The sequence below is a fragment of the Durotheca rogersii genome, assembly GCF_024521655.1.
Source record: "Durotheca rogersii strain YMJ 92031201 chromosome Unknown GGS23scaffold_5, whole genome shotgun sequence".
NCBI classification, from domain to species: domain Eukaryota; kingdom Fungi; phylum Ascomycota; class Sordariomycetes; order Xylariales; family Xylariaceae; genus Durotheca; species Durotheca rogersii.
The window spans coordinates 1,945,011-1,971,282 of record NW_026251236.1 but is presented as its reverse complement, the minus strand read 5'-3'; the positions used below and the strand labels follow the sequence as shown (position 1 = coordinate 1,971,282).

The 26,272-nt window shown below is 58.5% G+C and overlaps 6 protein-coding genes across 6 annotated transcripts; all 6 read right to left on the bottom strand.

Moving 5' to 3' along the window:
• Nucleotides 1-2,385: 2,385 nt before the first annotated feature.
• GGS23DRAFT_618517 (HCO3 transporter family-domain-containing protein) lies at nt 2,386-5,645 on the bottom strand. The gene is made up of 4 exons (XM_051520945.1): nt 4,878-5,645; nt 4,501-4,800; nt 3,751-4,334; nt 2,386-3,669 (listed from the first exon to the last, which is right to left on the bottom strand). Exons 1-4 carry the CDS (start codon nt 5,258-5,260, stop codon nt 2,714-2,716), a joined length of 2,223 nt encoding a protein of 740 aa, XP_051374183.1. The 5' UTR covers nt 5,261-5,645; the 3' UTR covers nt 2,386-2,713.
• Nucleotides 5,646-5,696: 51 nt separating this feature from the next.
• GGS23DRAFT_559367 (ATP-dependent metallopeptidase Hfl) lies at nt 5,697-9,339 on the bottom strand. Its single transcript, XM_051515815.1, has 2 exons — nt 7,038-9,339; nt 5,697-6,960 (listed from the first exon to the last, which is right to left on the bottom strand). Exons 1-2 carry the CDS (start codon nt 9,082-9,084, stop codon nt 6,143-6,145), a joined length of 2,865 nt encoding a protein of 954 aa, XP_051374182.1. The 5' UTR covers nt 9,085-9,339; the 3' UTR covers nt 5,697-6,142.
• Nucleotides 9,340-9,841: 502 nt separating this feature from the next.
• GGS23DRAFT_594994 (uncharacterized protein) lies at nt 9,842-11,569 on the bottom strand (the record flags this gene model as incomplete). Its single annotated transcript, XM_051518241.1, has 7 exons — nt 9,842-10,203; nt 10,384-10,469; nt 10,539-10,650; nt 10,827-11,046; nt 11,117-11,187; nt 11,260-11,316; nt 11,380-11,569. The coding sequence occupies 7 exons, from the start codon at nt 11,567-11,569 to the stop codon at nt 9,842-9,844; spliced, it is 1,098 nt and encodes a 365-aa protein (XP_051374181.1).
• A 1,988-nt stretch (nt 11,570-13,557) lies between these two features.
• On the bottom strand, nt 13,558-15,062 carry GGS23DRAFT_428581 (S-adenosyl-L-methionine-dependent methyltransferase). Its single transcript, XM_051513831.1, has 3 exons — nt 14,757-15,062; nt 13,898-14,653; nt 13,558-13,772 (listed from the first exon to the last, which is right to left on the bottom strand). The coding sequence occupies exons 1-3, from the start codon at nt 14,912-14,914 to the stop codon at nt 13,613-13,615; spliced, it is 1,074 nt and encodes a 357-aa protein (XP_051374180.1). The 5' UTR covers nt 14,915-15,062; the 3' UTR covers nt 13,558-13,612.
• A 1,241-nt stretch (nt 15,063-16,303) lies between these two features.
• GGS23DRAFT_428475 (N-terminal binuclear Zn cluster-containing protein) lies at nt 16,304-20,255 on the bottom strand. Its single transcript, XM_051513830.1, has 6 exons — nt 19,381-20,255; nt 19,177-19,304; nt 19,052-19,116; nt 18,622-18,945; nt 17,318-18,554; nt 16,304-17,238 (listed from the first exon to the last, which is right to left on the bottom strand). Exons 1-6 carry the CDS (start codon nt 19,582-19,584, stop codon nt 16,404-16,406), a joined length of 2,793 nt encoding a protein of 930 aa, XP_051374179.1. The 5' UTR covers nt 19,585-20,255; the 3' UTR covers nt 16,304-16,403.
• A 3,430-nt stretch (nt 20,256-23,685) lies between these two features.
• On the bottom strand, nt 23,686-26,272 carry GGS23DRAFT_428426 (uncharacterized protein). Its single transcript, XM_051513829.1, has 2 exons — nt 25,155-26,272; nt 23,686-24,936 (listed from the first exon to the last, which is right to left on the bottom strand). The coding sequence occupies exons 1-2, from the start codon at nt 26,083-26,085 to the stop codon at nt 23,930-23,932; spliced, it is 1,938 nt and encodes a 645-aa protein (XP_051374178.1). The 5' UTR covers nt 26,086-26,272; the 3' UTR covers nt 23,686-23,929.

Below are 26,272 nucleotides of genomic sequence, written 5' to 3'. Positions count from 1 at the left end.
TCCGTATGTCTTCCTATGGTTGTTTATCGGGGGTGTGGCCGCCATTGAGGATATCAAGCGACCCAGAGACAAAGTCCCAGACCTATCCGTTCATCCAGAAAGCGAGTCAACCTACTGATGTCTTGGAATCCGGGGCCGGCTGGAAACCTGCAGCGCGGGGGTTCGGAAGATCGTCTATCTTCCTATCTATCTATCAGCATGAACACTCGGGGGGGCTAGGGCCATCTGATGTTGAAGGTGCTTTTCCAAGACGCAGGCCTCCGCTAAAGGATTCTCTCTGGCGTGGGGATAGGTAACAAGTAGGATAGACATGCACGCCCACTGCCACCTACTTCCCGATGGCTTGCAAACCCCAGGCCATCGAAAGAGGCCGACGGGGGTCGAAGAACAAGGGGTCGAGCAAGAGTTGCCAGTCACGGGCAAGTAAGCGGCCAGAAATTCGGTGCTTCTACGAAACAGAGTGAGTCAGGTAGGGAGGAGAAACCTTTTGCCCAGAGACCCGACGTCGACGCACCTTCTCGTTCCGCCGGGGCTACGACGCTCCTCCTCGCCAGCTCCACGTTCCCCCTCGTGCTCCCTCCGCTAGCCGCCCCAGATACACCGGCTCATATCGAGATCGAGGGGAAGCAAGCACGGCAGTCATTATTCCTCCTCTCCGCCGCTCTTAGGCGCACACTACCTTGTAGGTAGACTCGACGAAGAAGGACGACGGACTCAAAACGGTAGGACGGGCCTCGATAGTTTGCCCACCGTCAAGTAAAACAGAAAGAAAGGGTCGGAAAGGTGTGACGAAAGGGAAGCGTTTATCCGTCGTAGCGACCATCATACCTACCAATTCGGTCGTGGACGGAAAGGGGCGAATGCGGCGAGAATGCAGTTGCTGTCTCGGCTGCTTCCAACAACTTTCCCTTCTACAACAACAGCCAAGAGGGCGGCCGATGAGAGGGAGAGACTATGTAGTCGGCATCAGCCTATGCGTGAAATCTAACACGCGAGAGAATTTGCTCGTCCCTGACGCTGCTGCTGTAGCCTCGACCAGGTATGAGCTATATAGATCTTGATCTCGATAGATATGCGAGTAATTCACGGCCACGTTGGTAGAGATTGTGAAAACGTGCGAGCTCGGTTTGATAGGTGTTCCCCTTAATGAAGCCAAATTACGAGTTCATATGAGGAGAAGGGCCTCGACCATACAAGCTTCTTGTCCTCACTTCGCGGGTAAACCAGTACCAGTAGTGACCAGTGCCCCTTTTAAAGTAGAGACATGGCTAACATGTACGAAAAAGAAAAGAAAAGTTGAACCCATAGAGAAGCGGTCGAATCGGCTAGGCTTCAACAGCCCGTACAGAAGCAATATGAAGTAGGAATTCAGAAACCGATGGGCCAAGCCATTCTCATAAATTATCTCATGGCCATCGCGGTTAATCTAACTTGAATTCGTTGCCATAACGAGAAAGTATCCAGTACGCTCAAACAGCCTCTCCCCTGTTGCATGCGAAATTTCCCCTAAACTGGAACATCGCGAGACGATCTAGTGGTTGACAACGACGAAAAGGCCCAAGTCACAGTATTGACTCCTCCGCATTTTCCTTGGTATACCTAAGAGCATATATCCACTACTTCCATCGTCGTTACTGTCGATTTCCCTCCTTCCGTAGCATAACCCCGAAGGCGAAGACCGGTCAGGCCTCGTCCCTCTCGTCGACCCCTTGAATGCTGCGCGATGGGGGAAGACGTGAGCTCAGTGGGTAGATTCCTCACCAGTGAGGCGATCGACGCGTCAATCCCACCGAAAGGACCTCCGCGGTGATCAATAGCGTGGCTCCTCGCTTCCGGGGAACACGGCTAACCACCCTCTAGGTGCTCTCGCAGAAACCTTCGGGCTAACAGTGGCGAATACCCTTTCTCGAATCGAACACAACGAGGGGCTCTTGATTAGGCGGCTCGAAGTAGGTATCTTGGGGGGATCCCGCCGCAGCGAGAAACGAACACTACCACGAGTCGACACAGAACTCCCAGAGTCAGGCAATTCGAATCGTCGAGCCGACCTCAAACAGGCAAACCTAATGACGCCACAGGGGAAGAAGCTGAGGAGATGAACAAGCGCGTAAAGAGCATTTTATGATAGGGCCTCGAGTATGTTGACAACGAACGAGAAGTGCCCCAGAGGGAGATGCCCCCAGGTAGATGCGTCGTAGACACAGCCCTACCCAAAAACACACGTTTCCATGATTCCTTAGCCCCTCGCCTCGGCCTGCTCTTTGCTTGTGTCAGCTGTTAGTACGCCGATCCTATTTCGGGGGCAGTAGGCACTGGTGAGGTTCTTCTACTTCGCTTCGACGAGTATCGTGACGAGCCAGCGGCCGTGAAATAAATGGCCGTGCTCGCAACGATTACCTACCTCTGCTTCTCGCCGTCCACCGCAATAACAGCCACCTACCTCATGCTTTCTCGCCCTATCATCTCTCTGCGCGCATAGTTCGTCATGAAGCTCGTGGCCCGATTCGTATCTGCGGCTCTCCATCTTTATACAAGAATACTTGCGATCTCCCTTGGCCGCTTTCAATATCCCCGGCCAAATCTATAGACGTATATATGTTATTTCCCGCCCAACATCCTGCGCGTAAACGCGGGCTACAGAAGCCCCGGGAGCCCGCCGCTGACATTGATACCAAACTAGAAGTCTACGCGTTTTTTTCACGCCCGCTACCTTCTATCTGTCCTCTAGCCCAACACTCCGGCTCGCCTGCCCCCTCCTACTTATGCCCAGCCGACCCATCTCGATCGCCTCGCCGGCCTCGACGTCGGCGCTCGGCCGGCCGCGGCCCTCCTCGGCCAGAACCTCTTCGCTCTTCCTCTTCTTCCCGTCACCGTCGCCGCCCCCAGCGCCGCTACCTCCGGCGACGGGTGCCGCGGCGCTCGCAGTCTCGGTCGCGGCAGCGAGCTCGGCGGCGGCGCCGAAGATGCCGCTGGTGCCGCCGACGCTCTCCATGGTGAAGGGGCTGGCGGCGGGGGCGTCGAGGGCGGCGAGCTCGGCGGGCGTGAAGAGGCGGGGCAGCAGCAGCGCGCGCGCGGGGACGAGCGCGAGGATGGCGACGGGGAAGCCGACGGCGGCGACGGTCTGGGTGATGGCGAAGGTGGCGGCGAAGGCGGCGAGCTCGACGGCCACGAAGCCCCAGACGGCGGCGCGGCGCGGCAGGCGCTTGAGCGGGTGGGCGCCGGGGGTCAGCGCCGCGTCGCGCGCGAGGAACGCGAGCTTGGCCGTGATGCCGTTGCCGGCGACCGCCTGGTAGCCTATGATGAAGAAGAGGCCCGCCAGCACCGCCTGCGGGATGAGGTGCAGCACGCCGAGCAGCGGGCCCGTCATCGTGCCCAGCGTCAGCAGCCCCTGCGCCAGGTTCGACGCGCGCTGCTCGACCACGTGCGTCCGCCGCACCACGTAGTGGCCCTTGGCCGCCGCCGCCGCCCCGTCCTCCTCCGTGTCCGGCTCCACCCGCGTCACGCACAGCGACTCGGTGTGGAAGGGCGCCTGCGGGATCAGCCCGTTCGGGAACGGCAGGCCCAGCACCCCGGCCGCGCCCGTCGTCAGCCCCAGCAGGAAGATGTCCCAGTGGAAGCCGGCCGGCTTGCGCAGCGGGAACTCGGTCCCCTGCGCGATGAGCGACGATACTGCGTAGCGGGGCGCGCGTCAGCCGTCACGCGTCCTTCGCTCATCAGGGGGGGGGGGGGGCTCGGAGCGGGCACGCTTACCGTTGTGGTCGAAGTAGAACAGGATGGTGAGCAGGACGGCGAAGGGGAGGGCGAGGAAGACGTCGCGGACGGGGATGTCCCAGAAGCGGACGAGCCAGGGGCGGGCGGCGGTGGGCGCGAAGGCGGAGCCGGTGGGCAGGGGCTCGAGGGCGACGGCGCGCATGCGGCCGAAGCGTACGAAGCCGGTGAAGAAGACGACGGCGAGCGGGGTGCCGTAGTCCTGGAGGAAGACCCGCACGGGGTGGCGGAAGAGGGGGCCGGCGCCGAGCTCGCCGCACGCGTACGCCGCCATGAAGACGAGCAGCGCCACCGCGATCGACAGGTAGAAGGCACCGTCGCCGTCGCCGTCGCCGCCCTCGCCGCCGGCCGACGTGAGCCGCTCCAGCACCTGCACCCCCTTCTGCAGGTAGATGAAGGCGACGTAGAAGCCGAAGATGTCGCACGGGAACCGCGTCACGTACCGCAGCCAGTTGCACGCGTTCGTCGCGGCCAGGATCCAGTGGAACACCAGCGACCACAGCCCGATCCAGCACATGAAGGCGAGGTAGTCGATGCCCGTGGGCGCCATGATATCGTACACGGTGCTAAGGGGGGAGGGGGGGGATCGCCAAGTTAGTCCCGACCTAAACCGTCCCCCTTGCCCTCGCTCGAGGAGATTACTCGATGCGATTGCGCAGATATCGCAAGGCGACCAGATAGGTTGGCAAGCGAGTATATCTGCATGAGAGAGAGAGGGGGGGTGAGACATACTAGTTGAACACAGTGATAGGGCCCGTGACGCCGACGATGACCAGCGGCTGGCACGCGAGGAGGGCGAAGACGACGGCGCCGAGGACCGAAGAGAGGAGCACCTCGTTGACGCCGTACTGCATGTTGGTCTTGGTGAACATGTCGAGGGAGAAGGCGAGCGCCGGCAGCATGCTGCAGAGGAGAGAGACGGCGGTCTCGTTAGCATCTCTCGTTCCCCGTCCCCTGGAACGGGTCATAGGAGTGAGTTTATGACCGTGGCGGGCGTTGCCACCGTTGAGCCAGGCCAGTCGTTGCCGACATCTAGGGCCGCCCAGAAGAAAAGGACCAAAGACAATTAAGGAAAGACGCAACGAATAGAAGACGGGCTGGACGCATACTTGGCAAAGTACATGTACACCGTCGACGGCACGACGCGGTAGTCCCAGGCGTCGAGCCAGTCGCTCGCGTAAAACGGCGCGCGCCGGCGCACGTCGTTGACCATACCGCGGAAGAGGTGGATCCGCCACCAGCTATCTCCGGCGTCGGCGTGTCGGCCTGGGGCGCTCTCCTCCAGTCGTCGATGCTGCTGCTGCTGCTGCTGCTGCTGCTGGCGGTGGTGGTGGGGGTGGCGATGGGCAGCGCGACGCGACGACGACGCCAGCGAGCTCACCCACCGCCGCATCCGGCCGCCGCCCTCCTCGGCGCTCGGCCGCAGCCCTGCCGCCGGGTCCGCGTGCATCGCTGCCGTCGGCAGCGCCAGGGAGTCGGCCGTCCGCGACATGCTGGCCGCGTGCGCCTGGCGCAGTCTCCTCGGGTGGGGTCCGTGGGTAATGCTCCCTCGGTATTAGTGGCGGGACGATCTGGTCAATAGCTTAAGCATTCGTTTACAGAACCAGACAAGCAAGAACCCGCCTATAGACCAGGGCCCATCGGAGTCCCGGGAACGGGAAGTAAAAGGGGGGAGAGGGATGGAGGTGTACCGCCAGGCGGGTGTAGAGATGAAGCAGAGAAGAGAAGACAAATCCTTCCTACATAACCTGTAAAATTTATTTGGGCCAGTTAGAAGGGAGCTCAACAGCGTACAGACAGAGAGATCAATGAATAGAAGTATTTGCACATAACGGACCCTGAGTAGAGGCCGGTCTCGAGGCGATGCCTGATAGACCAGACCGGCGGTGTAAGTGGTCCCAAAAAAAAAAAAGGCGAGCTTTCCACTTGCCTTGGCTAGGGCATCCTCATAGGAGCTGGAATACGCAGTTCTACTGATTATCCCTGTAAATAGTCCCCCACCAGAACTCGACATATAAGTAACTAGAGAATATGGAGAGAGACGACGAGACCTTAGTATGGCAATAAAAACTCGTCTGTTAGGAGAGGGGCGCAAAGACACACGCTTCATGGTATTCGCCTCATTCATCGTAAAACTTCTCTCTTTTTTTGGACATCCCACCCCCGCCAGTCCGATGCCATGCCATAATGAGACTTCTATCTAAGTATTACACAATAGATATAGGCCGCGCCACGTAATGCGCTTTTCCTTCCCAGCCGTAGCGGTAGAAATATACACAGGATGAGTTGAGAGCCTCGGGCGGTCATCAGATATCGTGATGAAATGGCCCTCGATGGCCCCGAGTTGCATATAGACATCGCGATCAAAGCAGAGCTACCTCGCCTCCTTGTCGTCGACTGGCCTGAATGCCGGGCTGGGAGACTCAGGGGTATCTGGAAGCTCCGGCGGCGATGGTGGCGGTGATGGTGGCGGCGTTGGCGGCGAGGGAGCCCTGTGAGCCTTACCCCCGCCACCAAAATACTTGCTGAAGTCGTCTCTGTCGTCAAACGGCCGTGGGCCTAATAAGCGAACCATATCGTCCCGGACGAGCACTTCCTTCCTCAACAACTCCTCCGCAATCAGTCCCACCTCTTTCTTCTTCTCGAGCAGGAGGTCCTTGCACTTCTTGTAGGCCTGCTCTACGATCCGTCTCACCTCGGCGTCGATGATCTGGCCCGTCGACTCCGAGAAGGGCTTGTGTACCCTGTTCTCGTCGTTGCGGAAATGCAGCGGCCCAACTTTTTCCGACATGCCCCATTGCGTTACCATTTGCGTAGCCATGCGGGTGACCTTGTCGAAATCATCACTAGCCCCCGTCGTGACCGTTGGAAAGTGGATTTCCTCCGAGATCCGGCCGCCTAACGTCATCGCCATCCGATCCATTAGTTGCTCGTAGGTCATTAGGTACGCATCTCCTGGTAAGTATTGCGCGTACCCGAGGCCCTTTCCTCGCGGTATGATCGAAACCTTGAGGAGAGGGTCGGCATATCTAAAGAACCAACCGCAGATGGCGTGCCCGGCTTCGTGATAGGCCACCGTCTTCTTCTCCGTCGGATTCAGGACAAGGGATTTGCGCTCGAGACCGCCAATGACCCTTTCGACGGCCTGCTCGAAATGCTGTAAGGTGACAGACATCGCATTGCCCCTCGCGGCTATAATTCACCTGTTAGTAAATGGCGCAGAAACTATAGTAATTATGGACGGTTGTTGAGGAAGGGGGGGGGGATACCGATGAGAGCGGCTTCGTTTACGCAGTTCGCAATGTCCGCACCGGCAAAGCCTGGCGTGAGGGACGCGAGCCGGCCACTTAGAAATTCCATCTCTTCGTTGGTTATGATTTTTTTGAGGTATACTTTGAAGATTTCCTGCCGCCCTTTCATCGTTGGCGCGTCGATATTAATATGTCGATCGAATCGGCCAGGCCGCATTAGTGCCTTGTCGAGAATGTCCGGTCGGTTAGTTCCGGCGAGGACGACGATCTGATCGGTGGTGTTGAATCCATCCATCTCCGTGAGGATCTGATTAAGGGTGGCTTCTCGTTCGTCGTTGCCTCCGAACCTCTGCCCCTCGGAACGAGACCTACCGATGGCATCGATTTCGTCGATGAATATTATACAGGGCGTATGCTTGCGCGCTGTGGCGAAGAGGTCTCTCACTCGAGAGGCGCCAACGCCGACGAACATCTCAACGAATTCGGAGCCGCTGACGCTGAAGAAGGGTACCCCCGATTCGCCTGCGGTCGCTTTGGCAAGGAGCGTCTTGCCCGTACCCGGGGGTCCGGCGAGAATGGCGCCGCGAGGAATCTTAGCACCGAGTCTCTGGAACCTATCTGGCTTCTTGAGGAAGCTGACAAACTCCATAATCTCCTGCTTCGCTTCGTCCATACCAGCGACATCGGAAAACTTGACCTTGATAGCCGTCTCGTGGCTGAACCGCTTGGCCTTGCTCTTACCGAATCCAAATATGCCGCTGGATCCGCCAGCGCCACCAGGGCCACGCCGTCCAGCCCAGACGAGCAACCCGACGAGCAATAGCGTAGGTCCAAACGCCATGAGGAGGTTCACAAAAGGGCTCTCGCCGGTGTAACTCACCGGTATCCTCTCGCTACTGGGGATTCCGAGCTCGCTCTGGGCCTCGTCCAGGCGCCTCTCGAAAGCTTCGACAGAAGCGATAGAGAAATAGTAGCTGAATCCGGGGCGCATCGCGACCGAGTCGGGATACATAGATCGGACCGCATCGCGGTTGAGTTCGACACGGACCGTGTGGCCTTGAACGATCATCTTCTCGACGAGACCCTTGTCTAGGAAATTCCGCCTTAGCTCTTGCCATGTTATTTCCCGACCGCTCTCTTCGAATATGGAATTGTATAGCCAATAAGCGATAGCGGAGCCCACGATAGTTGTCAGCCAGTCATTACTCCTCATCGGGGTATTCTCAGGAGGTGGGGGGGGTTTCTTGGAGCCGAAGCCACCGAAATCCTTGTCGCCTTGCTGGGATCGTTGCTGATAATCTCTCTGCTGTCCCTGCCTCTGGCCCTTTTCCTTTTCCTTCTCCTTCTCCTTCTCCTGTGCATTTTCTTGTTCCTGGCCCTGTTCCCGCTTTCGCTCCCGTCCCCGCGGCCTCTCCCCCCCTTCCCTCTGTTCCGGCGAAGGGGGTTTGGCGTAGGCACTAGAGTTTTTGAAGTCGATCTGCCCCGAAGCCTCAAGTTCGGCTATTCTCTTGGATAGGGCGTTGACAGACTTTAAAAGCCTGGCAGCATCCGCCACGCCAAATTCCTTTTCGCGCTTGATTATGTGTAGAAAATCCTCGGGGACCCCGGTCTTTCTTAGCTTGTCAACCACGTTTAGCGGACCAGAGCCGATACCGGCAAAGCTCGCCACGGAATTGGAAGATATCATGTCCCTAAGCTTTGCGAGATCCTCCTCTTCGATATAAACCCAGCCTTCGGGCAGCGGCAGCCTGCCGTCCTTCTCTGCCCCGGAAGCCGTGCTAGCTGCCTCACCCTCGGTCGGACCCGGCGATTCCGAGCTCTTCATCTCGGGCCTCGCTTTGCGACTTTTGGATCGGGGCGACCCATTCTTGCCGACTCCATCGCTAGCACCGGAGCGCTCGGACTTCTTGTCGTCAGAATAGTATCGAGGCCATTGGCCCGGCCAAGCCGACCGCGACGTGCGCAGGAGAGACGGGGACGATCGTATGGTCAACCGAGCAGGGGCGCCGAGCGACAGACGAGCAACGCGCGCGAGACCGGCAGAGCGTCGCAGTAAGCTCGTCATGTCGGACAAATTCGAGAGGCCTCAAGGGGGGTCGTTCGGGGGACCGGAGAGGCAGGGGAAAGAGGAAATCTCGGTAGGAAATCGCGTTTTATCTCATGGGGAAACTTGGGCGCAGGCCGCCAGTGTCTAGCGCCCGCGGGATTGGCCGGTGCTTGGGCGTGGCAGAGGCAGCGCTGTCGAGGCGTGCAGATTGGAATCGTCGAGAATTTGCCTGGCGCTGACAAAAGAAGTCGACCCCCGTGGTGGTGCCGATGATGGTGGTGGTGGTGGTGCAGGTGGCTCCAGTGGTGCCGATGAAGGATCATGCGAAAGCCCCGCGACAGGTCTAACCGCAATCGGCTTAGCAGCAAGGACGTCATGCAACTAGGCCGTTTGAGGCTATTTAGGTACCCGGCTTATTACGTATGTGTGGCTGTGTAGCCACGTGATATATCCGGGGATACCGGACTTTATGCGCAGGTAGCTGGGTACATAGTACTACGCATACGTAGATTCCTCCTTTTATGCAATACGCCGTAATAACCTGCCAATCGGTGATGGCCCCCTTCCAGGTAGGTAACACAGTCAACTCCACCAGCCCTAAGTCAGGAATCATTCTCGCAGCAGTACCCTTCAACAGCCCACCATCGTTCTTCTTTTCTTCCTTTCTCCACCTCTCAAATATAAATAAATACTCCCAATAACACATCAACTCCGGATCCGCACTGGGTTGGGTGTACCTATATGAGAATACAGCGAGCCGTTCAACGTCCTACCATCAGGCGACCACAGTCACGTTACCGGACGGGTGTTTTTGGTTCTGACGCTTGTCGGGATCAGGATGCGGCCACAACCGGGATTCCTCATCCTCGCTGCGGCTGTCCTGGCACCTGCTCGTGTCTGAGAACGAGGACATGTTGTACGATTCGTCGGGTCCCATGTTACGACGCTTGAGATTATATCGCTCCGCGTTATCTCGCTCGATCGTGTGGGCCGCCCTGTCCGGTCCCGACGATCCGCTGTCAGTGTGCTTGGCGTGGGCGCCGAGGAGGACAGGCAGGTATCGGCTGAAGAATGGCCGAACCACCGGCACCGAGGCGCACACGATACCAGCGTTAACCTCGATGAAGCAGAGTATCACTACAGTAGCGACAGTCAGCTAACGTCGCTGTGCGAACGGCCGAATAGACACGTTTCCCGTCATACCGCGTCGGTATAACAATCTCGTCCCCTCCCGGGTATATGCCCATAGCATATGCCCACGGTGTATATCGGAAAACGAGACACCAGCAACAGCAGTGACGCCTTGTATGTACTCACTATCGGGCACCGCATCCCAGTCGTAGTCTTCGCTAGCTTCTAGGACCGGTATGTAAGTCACTCGCTGAAGCGCGACAGCGCATACGCTAGTCAGGCGGTTAGTAGGTGCATACACCAGAGCTACCTTCACCTTCAGCGGTCTCGCGTAAACATACAGAATACCCGTCGCAAATAGGAGGATCACCGAGAACTTCTCTCGCTTAGGGAGCTGCATTCGTATCACTAACGGAATCGGCAATATGAGGATGACAACATCCATAGCGATGTCTATCGTGCGTCAGCGTCATCCGCAGAGATCTGAGGCGCCGCCGGTCACGCACTAAGAATGGGTTAGCCTATACGTAAGGGATCCGAAAATGAATAGGATGGAGATGCGGAGCGGCAGCCATCATCGACGCACCTTAAGCTGCTAAGAGCTATGTAGGCAGGATACGAGTCGTAACACTCGGCATCCAAGCTCTCATCGACGATGCCTTGGAGCGGCCTGCAGGCTAGCGACTCGACCAACGCGGCCGCTATCGAGTAGCTAGCAATGATCCCGAGGCACGTATAACAAGTCCACCGGAACCATGTGTGCGGCGCAAGCCTCAGATACAAGACGAGCATCGACATCTTAGCAAAGCTGACGCTCAAGATGAACGATAGGTAAGCTAGCAGGCCATACTGAAAGCGACGATTAGCGTCGTGTGCGGAAGGAAATATACGTCCAGGCAGCTAGATGGAGGAGCATTACTAGGCGTTCGCCGATATGGTACGTGTCTTGCAGAATGTCCCAGACGTGGTATGTGAGGCCGTGGTCGATGTCTAGTTATCCAATACGCGAGTCAGAAATGGCTGTAAGCTACGTCCGTCGCAATCGAGACCGAAATCTTCTACCTTTCTTCACGAAGACTAGCATCGCGACTGAGACTACGAATGAGGTAATGACCAGCCCTTTATTTCGAGTCAGTTCGCCATTTCCAGAACACTAGGCACTTTGCGTTACGCCTCGCTCACAGTCGTCTGGTCCGAGCCTCTTGCTGAGGACGCGGATCCTGGTGTAGAGACGGAGGCTCAGGGCGAGGCCGGCGATAATCGTCATGGAAATGCCGGCCGCCATCAGGTCGCCTCGGCGGGTCGGCGGGTCGACGGGCGTGCGGACCTGCCCCGGGGGCGGTTCCGCATAGTAGATGGGACCCTCGCTCATGGCTGGAGCCTCGATGTCGTCACTCGGGGAGCCGACACGAGAACTGGAGGAGGTATGTCGATCACGGCCGAAGGAAGAGGAACGATGGATGGCTCCAACGTGGGTGCGGGCGGGCACCGGTGTTGGAATCGAGACGATGGTGAACCCCCGGGCAATTTAGGAATGGCAGGTCGACATGACGATATTAAATCGTGATTCTACAGCCCCCAGGCTCGGGTTATCGCGCGGGGAATGGGACAATCTCATTTCACTGGCATGCAACCGCCTAGCTAGCACAGAAAAGTCGGCTGTCTGGGTGAGCCAGCCACTCACATGAGAGATTGCTTTCCGAGTTGTTAGTTACCTACGCACAGCCTGACCCATGTACCTATCTATATCCGGATATTGCTGCTGTCTGCTCGTGCGGGCTTACACGACAAGCTGCCGATCGTCCCCATGCTGAAAGCAATCCTTGCTGCGTATGTATGCACAATACGCACATACGACGAGGTAAGTAGCCCGCCGAGAATCTTGCTCGCCCTATTGGTAGACGCGGACATCAAGGCTGACCTGTCGGTCCATCGACGCATCTGCCCAATATCCTGGGCCACGCTGGTTAGGTGTATGTAGGTTTGCGGGCGCATCGTGTAGCATTCGACCTTCCAGCGGGGAACCTCGTCACAATCCAAAAGCAGACATCGCTCCCACTAACGTCGGTAGCCAACTGGTCTGGCAAACCAACAGTTCCGTGGTACGCCATCCGAGGGTCCAGACGCTGTGTCCTGGTCGCTCTGCCAAGCCTAGGAAAAAAGGGAGCACAGGATCATGAGGGCGTGCGGTGCGCGCCTCAAAGCCGATGATCGTCTCCCTCTCCTCCCCCCTCTCTTCCCCGTCAGCACCCCTCACCGCTCAGCACAGCCTCGAGGCCTTACCTGGGGAGCAAGACGAGGTATATAGCCCAGTTGAACGCCTTACATACCTACACATATACATGGCTACATACATGCCTGCGCGGGTAGGTCAGCTATTCATCCCTTCGAGCTTCCCCAAGTGGCAAATATACTTACCGAGGAGATAGCGCGGAAAGCTCCTCTACGACATAAGCAGGGTGCATGCATACCGGTGTCGGTTTGATTAACGTGACGGAGAGCAAGCAGGAGAAATCCAGCCTCCGCACTCTTTCTTCTCCAACCAACACCCACGCCAACGTCCTAACGGAATGGACGGTAATACAAAAAGGACAGTTGGACATCGAAGTGTCGCCGCCACCGACATACCCCGGTTCAGGCCGTGGTGCCTCACGGTGCACCAACGTACTCAGTAGAGATAGACCAAGGCTTGTAGGTGTGTAAATTGATCGACGAGTCTCCCCCTAGAGCTGTGTCGCCGGCCACGCGTTCTATACAAAGACAGCCCACCTCGCCCTGGGGTGGCTTACGGCCAAGACACTCTGGCTTCGGTTCCGCGCGCGGTGTCCGAAAAAGAAAACCTGTACGAGCTCCTCTTGTGTGTGCGTGCCTCTCGCCTTACAAATACGAGGACGGCCCGGTAGGACGGTAGCACAGTAGTAGGCATAAATCCCAGGCTACAATGGGTTGCATTTTTGACGCATGCCGCCTCTCCCAACTTGGCTGGGTCGACGGCCTATCACCCCACGATGTCGAGCCCCCAGGCATGTAAGCCTCGCTAATACATCGAGGCGGGGAGCGAACTCCGGTCAAGCCTCGTCCCCCCCTCCCCTCGCTCCCCCCAAAAATGTCAAGGGGCAAGGAAAGGAGGAAAAGAAGAGACGGGGTGCGGTCTTCGTAAATAGACCAGTAGAGATATTTCTGTATAACTGGCGAGCGCGAGGGCGTACGCCCCCGGGGCCGATAGGACAATGCTCTGAATACACTAGCTACCGCCCTGTTCCTCCTCGCTCCTCGTGCTTACCCCCACGTTCGTTGCCATTGTAGCGCAAGCCAAATTCCGCCTCCGCACTCCTCCCAACCATCCCCTAAGCAAAGCAACCGGGGGGGGGGTTGCGCGAGCCGACGGCCTATTTCGTCCGCCGCCGCGCGCCACTCACGGCTTCTCGAAGCACATGACGGCGTACCGGAAGGACCCGTTAGCGTAGCCGCGCCGCATCGCGCGGAAGGCCTGCAGGAACGCGAGCCCGTCGCGGCCCTGCGATATGGCGAAGGCCCACAGCGCGGGCGACGACACGAGCGACCACGAGATGTCCCTGGGGCGCGTTTTTTTCCGTCTTAGCGACGAGGCAAGGGACGAGAGGGGGGGGGTGAAAGAGAGTGGGAGGGGGAAGGGAGGGGATTGGGAAACGCAAAGTAGGAAAAAAAGGGGCTCGCTCACCACGTCCTAGCGACGTCCTTGCTGATATCGACGGGGGCGCCGCGCAGGCGGAAGCCGGCTTGCTCGGCGAGGCCGACGTACTCGTCGATGGTGTAGAGGCGAGGGACGAGCATGCCGTCCTCGATCGGGCGCAGGTCCGCGGCCTCGCGGGCGGGGTCGAGGCCGGGGGCCTTGAACCAGTCGGCGATGACGAGGAGGCCGGCGTCAGCACCGGCACCTCCGCCGCGCAGCAGCGCGAACGCGGCCGCGAAGAAGCCCTCCTTCGCCGGCAGGTGCGACAGCGCCTCGGTGATCCACACGCAGTCGAAGGGGGCCGGGGCCCCGGGCCCCGGGTCGAAGTGCGCGCGCATGGTCTCGGCGTCGAGCTCGAGGAAGCGGGCGCCGCCGCCGCCGGGGTACGCGAGGAAGCCGTCGGCGGTCGCGGCGGCGGCGGCGGCGTCGCCAGCGCCTCCCGCCGCCAGGCCCGCGACCTCGGCCGCCGTCGCCTGCCGCGCCATGGCCACCTGCCGCCCGCTGATGGTGATGCCGGTGACGCGGCAGCCGCGCTCGCGCGCCAGGAAGCGCGAGGTGCCGCCCAGCCCGCACCCGACGTCGAGCACGCGGGTGCCGGGCCGCGGGAACGGCGTCGCGCCGGTCTCGGCCTCGGCCCCAGCGCCCCCGTTGCTGATCTCCAGCAGGAAGTCGATCAGGTTCGCCTGCGCCTGCTCCTTCGTCTCGTCCGCCGACCGGAACAGCCCGTGGTGGATGTGCTGGCCCCTGCCGGCGCGCGTGAGCTGACGTGCGTGGCGGTGGGGAGAGAGAGGGGGGGGGGGGGCGCGGGAGAAGAAAAAAAGGGAGAAGGGGAGGAAGACGACCCTACCATAGCGAGTAGTAGTAGTCGGACGCGATCTCGTAGTGCTTCTTGATGCGCTCCTTGAGCGAGTCGAAAGACCCATGGGCCTCGACGCTCGGGATCTCGTACTGGTCGCCGGGGTGCGGCAGACCGGCGGCGGCGGCGGCAGTGGCGTTCTGGGCCATGGCTGGGGTATGCAGCGAAGCGACGGCGGCGATTGTCGGTTGCGAGAGGCAGTACGGGCGTGTCAAGATATAGCCTAGACGGGGTTCCGGAGTTCCGGAGGGCTGGAGGAGAGACAAAAGACAGGATTTGTTTTGTTCGTGGAAACACACGCAGGCAAGATTCAGAGTGCACACCGCCGCACCGTGAGGGGAGGAGGGGTGTGGTCGGCCCCAAGCAGCTAACGGAGCCCGGCCACGACATTCTTTCTCGCTTTGGGCGTTGCCGAATGCCCTGCAACGCTAAGCTCTGCCTCTCTCTATAGTCGCATATATCTATCTATCTGTACATGTGTATATGTGTATAGGTATATACACCTGGTATATGTATATATATATAGGTATATCCTTGGACGAGGTTTCATGGCGTCCGTTATTATGTATTTTGCCGAATCTCGCGCGAGGCACCGCTTGGGATATCACAAAACACCAAAATGCCATGCTGGCACGCACCCCGTAGTAACGCTCTCTCGAGTCTGCACATGTGAACGAGAAATACTTGCTTTGCACACTGTATTATACGCCCGTCCCCAGTCAAGATAAGGGGTATGGGCAGGTGGTTATAAACGTAACACACCCCCTAGATTGGCCCCGACGAGCTGTCTGTCTCATCTACACACCCAGGTATCGCCTACACGAAGTGGTGAGGTACACCATATGCATGCCTCGTCGCATATTACATAGATAGGTATATGTACGGATATATAACTATGCCTACATACAGGTAGATGTATACAAGTCCAAGGCAAGAACACGGAGCCGAAGAGGGACATACCGAGAGCGCGAATATAACAGAGGGAAGAGGAAGAGGAAGAAGAAAAAACACAACTCCTCATTAGCTAGAAGGTATGTATGGTAACCGGGGAGCAAGCACGTAAAAGATCCCCAATCCAGTCCAGCCCCTGGAGATCAATGTAAAGAGTCGGCCGTTGCAGTAACGTAGATGCGCGTATCTTCGTCCGAAGAAGCAAAAGCAGTGAGAAATAACCGGAAAGGAATAACCAAAGAGTAGAGAGAAGTGAGGGGGAAAAAAAAATACGCTGCTCCCCTGATTTTGTCCACTCGCCGGCGCACAACACACAATCTCTTTCTCTCTCTCTCTTCGCCGACCCACATGCTCTGCAAAGTCCTATCGCGCCAGAGACCCCAAAATTAAGAAGAAAAGCCCATCGACCCGAAACGCTCGTGCCCGGGGTTCTGGCTGTCGGTTCCGTGGCCAAACGTATGTATCCCGCGCTCTTTTTTTCCCCCATCCCTCTTCTCGCATATTTTTATCTCCCACTCCCGCCCGTGCTGCGTCCTTCCGCTGTCCGGTTTCCTGTAGATAGGAGACCAGTTCCCAAGAGAAATGCCAAAAAAAAAACATCTAGATCCGCGAGAAACCCGGCCTTAGAATGCGTAGTAGCAGCAGCTAGTGTCCTTCCTCTTTCTTAACGCGTAACGTGCTAGCAGCTTAATTCCCCGCGTCCTGCATCGTGCACCCGTTCTCGAAGCTTGGATATGCGCCCCCCGTGAACTCGGCCCAGTCCCAGTCGAGGCCGCCGGGGACCTGCCAGAGCTCCTGCGGGAGCAGCGGCTGGTAATCGGGGGCACCTCCCACGCCGCCACCGCCGTTGCCGTTCGCGCCTCCCACGATCCCGTTCATGCCGCCGAGCGGCGCCATCGGCTGCCCGAAGCCCGTGAGTTCCGAGAAGTTGCCAAAGTCCATCGCGTTGGGATCCCATTCCGGCTGGTTGCTGCCGGACGAGGCCGACGGCCACGCCCCGGCCCCGTCGCGCGGCGCGGACCCGTTCGTCGTGCTCGCCGTGTTCATCGGGCTGAAGCCACCGTTCGCTGCGTTTTCCCGCCGGTTCTGCTCGCCGTTGAACTTAGGTGACAGCTGGGAGACGGGCGGTGTCGGCGCGTTGCTTGCGTACCCGGGAGTTGGCGTCACGGCGGCCGACGACGGCCGCGGCGTTAGATTCGCCTGGTACGACGGCGACGACGCGACGCCCGAGATGCTTCCTGCCCGGTGCGGTTGCTGCTGCGGCTCGTGACTCTTGCGCTTGCGCCGCGAGGTGTCGCGCTCGGCCTTGTCGATGACGATCTTGGCGATGCGCTCGAATTCCGAGCAGATGCCCAGCATGCGGTGCACCCCACCCGTCTCGGCCTCCTGTCCCAGCGTCGACAGAAATGTGACCACGAGGTTCATCAGCTTCGTGTCCGACTTCGCGCGCATATCCAGAGGGTTCTGCAGGATGTTGCCGAACAGCGTGACTAGCGCCGACACGGGGAAGTAGAGGATGAGCCTGCAAGAGTGAGCGTGTTAGCTAGCCTTCATAGTTAGAAGAAGAACCAGCCATAGCGGCTCCGGCGCGAACCACTTACCATACACAGGAGAAGTCGCCCTGCGGGACGTACTTGAGCAGCTGTATACTCGCTCTCGCTGCTGAGGCGCACAGGGCCGCCGACGAGAACACCCGAGGGTTGAGCGGCCTCGCGTTGAGGCCCTGGATGGCGAAGTTAGAGAGGCGGCTTGTCCAGTAGCCGTGGTGGATGGACATGCGGTGGATGGTGGTGAGGGCGTTGTAATAGGAGAAATGCAGCATGACGACGTGGAGTATCAGGGGCGTGTGGGAGGCTTTTATCTCGTGCTCCGGGCGGAAGTCGATCGGGATGTTATCCTTCCACGCCTCGAGCTGCTTATCAAGTTCGCCGATAGTGTGCAGCAGCTCGCCGTCCGACAGCTTTGTCGCCTTCGTCGAATACAGCTTCTTGTAAACCTGGCTCTCGATCACCGTGAGTTCGCACATCGCTCGGAACAGATTCATCTTCCCTTTCCCATCCGCGAGGGGGATGTTGCCGATGTTGTCGGCCGGGTCGGCGTCCGGAAGCTCGACGTTCATGTCGTCGTCGTCCTGCGCCGGGGGTCGTCCGGACCGCAGGCATAAATCCTTGTCCATCATGTACGCGATCCAGAAGACTCGTTTCCTCTGCTCGATCTCGACCGGGTTCAGGTTGAATCCGCTCCCACGCTTGTGCAGGCCGATGCTGTGCGATAATCGGATAGCCGCGGCGATGAGCAGGAACGAGGGCTGGGGATTGGGCGTCCCCTGCATGAAGGAAGCCATCCCGAGCAAGGCTTGCACGCTAAGCAGGTCGGTATTACGCATCGTTAGCTCCGAGAAGACACCCATCGCGTTCTTCATAAACGCCCACGACTTCTCGTCCTCCTCTTGCGGCACGAGATTGCTCATGACCCGAAGGCGATGCGCGATGGCCAAGGCGACGTTCAAGCTGGCCCACCAGCCGGAGCCTTGGTAAGGGTCGTTGGAGTATTGCCTCTCCACGAGGTGCATGAAAGTGGGTTGGTGGAACAGCGGGAACATGCAGTTGAAGTTATCGAAATAGTCCTTCAGCAGAGACAGGGCTTCTGGCTTAGGCGGCAGCTGCTGGTAAACGGGGCGGTGGAAGAGGTCGCCGAAGATCTCGGGCTTCCAGTGATTCCACTTATGATCGTCGATGGACACCTCCGAGATCATCTGCGGAAATGACGTGTCCCCCGTCTTCTCATTTACCCATTCTATACCTTTAGGTGAGAATATAGAGAACCCCGACGATGATCCTAATGTGTGTGCTGCTAGTTAGCGGATCACGCACGCGACAGGAGCGGATGGCTGCGTCCACTTTACCTATGTATCTCGTCTCTCCGGATTGGTTCGTCACCAACGAGCACATCATCTCCGACAGGGCCTCGACCTCTTCCTCGTCCCTCTGCCTCTCCGGTTGCGGCGAGGCATCCTTCCGGGGCTCCCTGCTACTCCTCTCCGGTTCAGGCGACGTCAGTGCGCTGCGGGGGGTCGACGATGCGCCATCGTGGCCAGAGGTCGCTGTTGCGGGCGACGTGGGGTTCGAGGTGGCTGCTTGCGACGTTTGTCTCGATTGTTGACGCTTCTCTGCGAGGCGCTTTTCTAGGGTCGCTAGATCCGTCGACTCGTCGTCGTCACCGAGCAGTCCTGGTCCCCAAACGGTCAGTCTGAGGGGGGTAGATAAAGGCGTAGAAGGAGTAGAGGGGGGGAAGCCCCGCTCCACGCCCGCAAGCCATCGCCTGCTCACACGTACCGGATAACCTCAGCAAGCTCTCCATGCGCCCCAAGCGGTTCTCCAAGCCCTCGATATACTTTGCACTGCCAATTCTCCGTCAGCGATATCCCAATGCTTCGTCGTGGCGGCAGTGGCACGCGTACCCCTTTGGGGGACTCCTCTTCTTCTCAACCTGTGTGAAGACGCAGTCGGTCTTGTAGTTGATGCAGTGGGTGCAGGCCGGGAGTTTTCCGTCGCACTTTATCTTCTTCTTCCTACACATATCGCAAGCCTTCACCATGCGGGTCAGCGCTCATCTGCTACGAGAGAGAGAGGCAGAGGCGGCAGAAGTAGGGGCGTGCACTCACCCGCGCGATCCTCCTCCTCTTCGCCTCGTTCACGTCGTCGAGCAGCGCGGCCGGGTCAAACGCCATCTGGGCAGCCAGGTCCGGCGGTAGCACGGGGAGCCCATCGTGCCCATAGGCTCCGAAGATCTGAGGGGGTTGGTTCATCAGCTGGGGCGGCATTCCCGGCATCTGGAAGCCGCCCGGATCGACCCTGATGTGATCCATCAGGTAGGTATATCTCTTTTCCCTCTTTCCGCCCGGCCCTGTCTCTGTCTAACTATCGGTCGGTCCGCGTCGTGCTTAATTTCTACGATGTATCTAGGATCGTCGCCCTCGGCGGTCGGTTCCAGTCGGTTCCGGTCGGTAGTTCGTAACGTTATACGCTGATCGTCTACTGTGCTAGCTAGATGCGATACCAGACAACTCGACGCGGCAGCATCCCAGTGCTATTCTCGAGGGACGGTCCAGGTAAGCGGTCGTCTTGCAAGAGGGAGGTATATGGGTATTTGGGTTCGGGGTAGGTAAACCCCAGGCAGGCAATGTGTGTATAGAGTATGGTTGTGGTTGTGGTTATGGATGTGGTTGAGGTGGTTGTGGTTGTGGTTGTGGTTGTGGTTATGGGTACGGGTACGGGTAGGTATGGAGAGCGCAGAGTGCAGCGCGCGAGCTAGAGGGCCTGACGGGGAGAAAGGTACTTGGGGCGGCTAGTAGCAAGTGGCCCGGACAGGTAAGAAGAGAGCGAGAAGCATCATGGTCCCCACCCCTGGACCAGACCCGGTCTCAGTCTCGACGGCGGACTATGAACTGCATCCCCTTTATGAACCAGGCCAAGATTACCAATCGAGGTAGCAGCTAGAGAGGCGAGGGTGACGGAGGTAACCTACGATTCGTCGGGCAGCCCCCCTCCCAAGACTCGTCCAAGAGCTCTTCAGGGGGGCTTAGCGGTTTAATGCCCAAGCACGCACGCACCCTACAGAGGTACCTACATATGCGCCGTCCTTGGAATTCGGTACATGCCCCCGAGGTAGCCCGGGGTGCCTGATCACGCCGCCCACATACCCGTATGTACCTGGCGGCAGCACCTGGCAGGCGGCGCAATACAGGTACCTCCCTACCCGATGCCATGTACCTACCTAGGCAGGTCTGGAGAAGGCATCCATGTCGTCGACGACAACTCGGCCGCCTGGCCACGCCGACCGACGGGGTGACAAATTTCCCGCCGGCTATTTTTAAAAAGCAGAGCGCGTGTAGGTCGGCCCCAGCGCCGCCTATAGGTAGGTATTTTAAGGTGCGCGGAACGGCAAAGCAGCCAACAGGCTGGAGAGCTGCAGGCTCGCAGACAGAATCGGCGAACATGTCATCGTGCTTCGCTGCGCACGAAAGAGGCAGCAAGAAGAGAAAAAAAGGGGAAAAGCAAGCAGAAACGCACGCCACGTTTGAGGCGACTAATGTGCATACCAAGCAGAACCGACGGCGTCGCCCAGGGATTTGCGAAGACGCCTCCTTAGTTCTGACATCGGACAAGTGCTTCAGCGATCTCCCTTCCCCCCTCCCCTGATACCACCGGCGAATCAGGGGTGCCGAAGCCCGCCATACTACCCAACACCACGGGTCTACGGGTCATAGCAGCAGCAGTAGGAGGGAAGGCCAACATGCGATCAATACATCATCATCATCATCATGTACATGCGTGTACGCACGGTTAACAACCTCAGGCGGTTACCTCGTTGGTGCCGGGGGAGGAGGAGGAGGAGGGGAGGCATTCCCCTTGACCGAGTCCCAGTAGGGCGTAGGGCGTTTGAATGTCGTCTGTCTACCCCGACCAACCCGGGAGTTTAGATAGACTATTGGTTTGGATAGCACCTCACATATAGACGGGAGGAGGTGCCTAGCACATCACATACCTACCTACCTAGGTACCTAAGATAAGGTAGGTAACCTGCCTGGCTACGTAGTGGGCCAGGGTTATGTTAGACAGTTTGGTTTTGCTCGTCTACCGCAGTCGTGTTCGTATCTATATAACACATAACACCCTCGCGATTGACAACTCCTCAACTCGGTGGATGAGATCGTAGGGCCGATCACTCTCGCCACCCTCTCCCCCCTCCCCTCCGCGACTCCGACTCCCGTTGTCGGTAAATCATAGAGAGACGTCTCTCTCATCCCAAGGAAAATACAACCTGACAGGAAAAAAAAAAAAAAAAAAAAGAGACTACTCAGGCGCTCAGACCCCCCATAGCATCGAAACTAAGATCGCTGTCTAGCGTGATAAGTAGATGCGCCCTCGGAGAGTCGGATGAACAACTCTACAAACCCCGTTCGAGGCCTAGAGGAAGAGAAAAAAGGCAACCAGAAGCTCCCTAATCCTCTCAGTCTAGCCCCTCCTACTCCTTTCGGCAGAAGAACAGGGGGCGTCAGTCCGCAAGTTGGTCCCGGCGGCTCGTCCGTATCTCCTCTTGTAAACTCGTATGTTTTGTATGTAGGTATGTTTGCCTGCAGAGCCGTACCGAGCAAGTCAGGTAGGTATACATAGACACGAGGACTCATATCGAGAGGAATCCATCCCGCTGCGTCACTAGGCCGCGCTATGTACCCGAATTACGTATCATACCTACGAAAACCCCAAGCCATACCCACGATCACGACAGGTCTACCCAGGGAGATCTGATGTATTTACGTATGTTTTATTCTTATTATTCTGCAGTGAAAACCGAGCCCGAATTCCCTCCTCGGACCCATCACCAGTTTGCTACCCTGGCTGTTTCTGTACGCAGGCGTGGGATCCAACCCATCCAATAAGCCGCCCGCCAGCCCAAGACCGCCTCGCTTCACCGCCCGCCCGTGGCATAGGAGAGAGGGCCGGTCGGCCGGCACACAGAACTGACAGGCAGGACAGACATCATGTCATGATAGATCACCCAGCAGCGTGCCTATTTGCCGCTGCTACGTAGAGCCGTGGGCGGCTTGCAACGGGCCTGCATATGCACATGTATATGCATGTCCGTACACACAGACCTGCCACCCATCCATCCTCCGGCGCGCCGGTGGGTGCGGCCATGTTGCGCCTGATAAGCTCGAATCCCTTCCCCCCATCCTGTCCACGCTTTCTACGTGTAATCCTTTCCATCACGTTACACCGTAGCACGTAGGTATATGTACATGCCTAAATATAAGGTGTTGGGTAGGTAGGCAAGGGAGATTGCGTGCGATCCCGCCCCGTGCCCGTCCCACAATGATATGGTGGCCCCCTCGGAGCGTTGGCTTTCGTTTCATCCGCTCACCGTGGTTGGTGAGAGGGATGGGGGAGGGGGGGGGGGGGCAACGGGGTTTCCCAGGTAGGCCTTGTCTGGTCTGGTCTTGTCCGTGGATCGGGGTTCGACGCTCGTCTACGGGGGGGAACGAGCGGGCGATGTGACGAAAACGACGGGGGGAACAAATCTTTACATGCCGCACATAGCCATCTCGTCTCCTAGCAAGAGGCCGAGATCCGTCCGGGGTAAAGTCGCAATTGGTGGCAGGTGGTCGGTAGAGAACAAGAAGGGGGGCAGAAAACGACAAATCAGGAAAAAAAAAACTAAGCTTAATCTCTCGCCCGCTTGGATATTGTCCGTCGGGTCCCTGGCCACATGTCGCAAAGAGAGCCAAGCCCAGCCAGCCGTGGGACGGGCGATGGGAGGCCTTCGCCTGTGTTTCATAACCGTCTCAACCGCGCAACCTGACGGGCCCTTCCCGTGTCCCGATCAGGCAGAGGGAAAGTCGTAGGCTTGGGCGACTGGGGTTCGGATATAAGTGCCGTGCGAATAGCGCAGCGCACGGAATCGAGATACGCATGGAGCCAGACTTTTCGTCTCTACTACTACTACACAAGCGGCGTCTCCTCCGTCGTGGCACACAAAACCCTCTCGACTTCGATTCACGGAAACGGCATTTACAGACAACCCGAGAACCCTTAGGTGGAGCCGGGGGGGTGGCAGTGGAGACGCTTGGTAACAATCATGCTTGATTAGGAGCCAGGCCGGACGAGATCGCAAAACGAAGCTCGTCCCGGCACCATCCGTGCTCTCGCTATGTCTCTCACTCATGTGCGTGTGAGTTTTTGTATCGTTCCCTGCCTAGCCCGAGAGGGCTCGGATGACCTGACTATTTACAAGAAATTGGGGGGTTTTTCTTTATCGCACATCTGACGCTAAAAAGTGGTAAGAGACCGAGAGGTGGAGGGAGAGAGAGAACGTTAGTGTATCTGAGAGTGATGACGAGATAAGAGAGGATGAAAGCAAGCGAAAAGCCGACCAAGCTTTTTCCCCGTTCCATCCCGTGATTTACATCCTCCTCCTTCACCGAACCCCCCTTTACCCACGACACCATGTAGGAAATTTTGGGCGGTTCAAAAAAAAAAGCCGCAATCAGACGCCAGCCTGATGCGAGAAGAAGCGTGTCGACATCGGCTTAGACAAAATAGTAGGTATCATCACAAAAAAGGCGGGCCAAGAAGAGAAAAACTGTACACGAGGCGTAATGGTGGCGACATCCAAAAAGAGCACATCGAACGCTGGGGTATCGATCAGGGGTGTCATAACTCCTCGGTGAACCGAGAAACCGAGCCTCGCGAGAGGCTCGACCCGTCGTGGGACGGGTGGGACCGCCCGAGGGGGTCCCTCGGCGGTTCGAGAGGCGATAGCGTGTCGGAGCCGGGGGACAGGGGGGTAAAGGGGCCCTGCTCCTGGACGGGGGTGCGGGCCGGGCCCGGGTTGAAGACGGCGATGCCGCTCTCGGGCCGCATCGGCGTGCCGAGGGCGAGCCGCGTCGGCCCCGGCACCGCCAGGCCCGGGAAGGCCAGCGAGTCGCGGTACTCGATCGACTGATCGCTCATCATCGTCGCCCGCGGGTCCGAGTACCCGTCGCCCCCGAACTGCAGCACCGACGGCAGCCGCTTGCCCGACAACTTTGCGAACCCCCGCTCGCCCCCGTCCGACGACTCCGTATTCCTCGACGACCGCCGCAGCCCCCCCAAGCTCGCGAGCGCAGCCGGCACCGCGAAACCTGCGGATGGCCGCCGCTCCGTCATGGGCGCGTCGGCTGTTCCTCCTCCGCCGCTATTACCTCCTCCACTTCCTCCTCCTTCTCCCCCTCCATTACCATCTCCGGCAGGTCCAACCAACATGCCGGACGGGCCGCGCTCGCCGGCGGACCCTTGCATGAGTTTCAGGGTGTTCTGGCGCTTCTTCCACTTGAGCAAGTAGAGCGCGAGAACGAGTAGAAACGCGAGGGCGGCGACGCCACCGAGCACGCTGCCGGCGACGGTGGCGGCCTCGGCGCTGCTAAGGGAGCCCGAGCCGCCATCGTCGGACGGGGCAGGCGGCGCCTCGTCGCCGTCGCCGCCGAAGCCGCCGCCGAAGCCAGACCCAGTCGCAGTCGGAGTACGCGAGGAGGAGGAGGAGGAGGATGTGGTCGACGACGCTACGCGCGAGCTCGTCGTGCGGGTCGCGCCCGAGGAGCTGGATAAGAGGACGCTGCTGACATTCTCTGCCGAGAATGCGGGGGCGGACGACGAGGTGCTGTTCGAGGGCGCGATAGAGACTAGGTGGAGGGTTAGTCAGGACTCGAAGGACGCGTGCGGCATGCGATAACTACGGGCAGAGAACGCATGCTGCAGAGAGATACGTGGGCAGGTAAGTGCGGACGAAAGGGGATCGGCATGGGGTTGGAGCGACGGCGGAAACAAGTTGGGGAGTAGATATCGCATGAGCGTATCTACGCATGCATGCACAGATTCAGCGAAGAAAAATAGAACGGACCTTGGGTTGTGTTAGACACGCCAGTTAACGGGGGGAAGGCGGGAGCGCCAGACAAAGGAGTGGACGTCAAAGGCGAGTAAGATAATGTCGGAAACGAGGTAGGCATCGAGGACTCCGACGGTGCTACGGTCGGGTCTATCGACGAGAAAGGAGGTGTCGATGATAGGCCGCCCTCATCGTCGCTGATGATCGGTGCGGAGGGAGTCGGGGGGCGAGTTAGAGCGGATACGCGTCCTGTACTCGGTTCGACAATCGCATCTGGGACGGGGGTGCTGGTGCTGGCGGTAATGCTACTACTACTGCTGCTGCTACTGGAGGTGATACTGCTGCTGCCGCTGCTGATGACGATATTATCGTTACCGGGGATGGCAGGGGGTGCAGGGAGAACAAGGACAGGACTGGGACTAGGACTGGGACTCGCGCTGGAACTAGAACTAGAGCTAGAGCTAGAACTAGGACTGGGACTAGAACTAGAATTGGGACCGGAACCGGAACTCGAAGTGGCAGTAGTACTAGTACTGGTACTAGTAGTAGTGGTAGTGGTGGTGGTGGTGGTGGACGACGACGACGAAGAAGAAGAAGGTGGCGGCGGTGATGGTGATGAGGAGGAGGAAGTGGTGGTAGTCGACTGGGTGGGCGTAACGGTCTGCAAGGTGATGACGGAACCGGTAGAATCGACCACCTGGATGACGGAGACGGTCTCAACGATTGTGACGGGGTCCGGATCAGCCCGCCTGTGGCCCCTTCTGGTGCCGTAGGGATCGGTAGAACGAGCGTGGTGGTGGTGATGGTGGTGGTTGTGTGCGTGCGGTTGACGACGGTCGTGGTGGCTGCTGTCTCTGCCGGAGTTGTGCTGAAAATGAGTGTGATGGGGGTGTTGATGTACGTCTCGGGCCTGAGGGAGTGAAGACCCCGAGACTGGGGTTGTCATCGCGCGTGGCGGTGAAAATGGTCAAATACGAGCTTTTTCCCCCAGGGCGTGCGTGTAAGCGTCTGTACTAGAATGCTAGACTCGTTTTCTTTCCCTTCTTTTTTGGGATCGCCTTCGGATTCGTTGATGGGGTCGGAAGGGGGCGCGGTTCGTTGCCTGCACTGGCTCTGGTCCGTTCCTCTCCTCT

What these genes read in the sequence shown, in the direction of transcription:
- GGS23DRAFT_618517 (XM_051520945.1), bottom strand. Translation starts at nt 5,260, where the DNA reads ATGTCGCGGACGGCCGACTCCCTGGCGCTGCCGACGGCAGCGATGCAC. An exon ending in GTGTACATGTACTTTGCCAA is followed by an intron (nt 4,801 to 4,877) that starts GTATGCGTCCAG and finishes GGGCGGCCCTAG; the next exon opens with ATGTCGGCAACGACTGGCCT. An exon ending in GTTCTACTTCGACCACAACG is followed by an intron (nt 3,670 to 3,750) that starts GTAAGCGTGCCC and finishes CCCGCTACGCAG; the next exon opens with TATCGTCGCTCATCGCGCAG.
- GGS23DRAFT_559367 (XM_051515815.1), bottom strand. Translation starts at nt 9,084, where the DNA reads ATGACGAGCTTACTGCGACGCTCTGCCGGTCTCGCGCGCGTTGCTCGT. An exon ending in AAACGAAGCCGCTCTCATCG is followed by an intron (nt 6,961 to 7,037) that starts GTATCCCCCCCC and finishes GGTGAATTATAG; the next exon opens with CCGCGAGGGGCAATGCGATG.
- GGS23DRAFT_428581 (XM_051513831.1), bottom strand. Translation starts at nt 14,914, where the DNA reads ATGGCCCAGAACGCCACTGCCGCCGCCGCCGCCGGTCTGCCGCACCCC. An exon ending in GACTACTACTACTCGCTATG is followed by an intron (nt 14,654 to 14,756) that starts GTAGGGTCGTCT and finishes GCGCGCCGGCAG; the next exon opens with GGGCCAGCACATCCACCACG. An exon ending in AAGGACGTCGCTAGGACGTG is followed by an intron (nt 13,773 to 13,897) that starts GTGAGCGAGCCC and finishes AACGCGCCCCAG; the next exon opens with GGACATCTCGTGGTCGCTCG.
- GGS23DRAFT_428475 (XM_051513830.1), bottom strand. Translation starts at nt 19,584, where the DNA reads ATGGATCACATCAGGGTCGATCCGGGCGGCTTCCAGATGCCGGGAATG. An exon ending in GAGCTTGCTGAGGTTATCCG is followed by an intron (nt 18,946 to 19,051) that starts GTACGTGTGAGC and finishes TTTGGGGACCAG; the next exon opens with GACTGCTCGGTGACGACGAC. An exon ending in CGGAGAGACGAGATACATAG is followed by an intron (nt 18,555 to 18,621) that starts GTAAAGTGGACG and finishes CACACACATTAG; the next exon opens with GATCATCGTCGGGGTTCTCT.
- GGS23DRAFT_428426 (XM_051513829.1), bottom strand. Translation starts at nt 26,085, where the DNA reads ATGACAACCCCAGTCTCGGGGTCTTCACTCCCTCAGGCCCGAGACGTA. An exon ending in CGTGTCTAACACAACCCAAG is followed by an intron (nt 24,937 to 25,154) that starts GTCCGTTCTATT and finishes CCCTCCACCTAG; the next exon opens with TCTCTATCGCGCCCTCGAAC.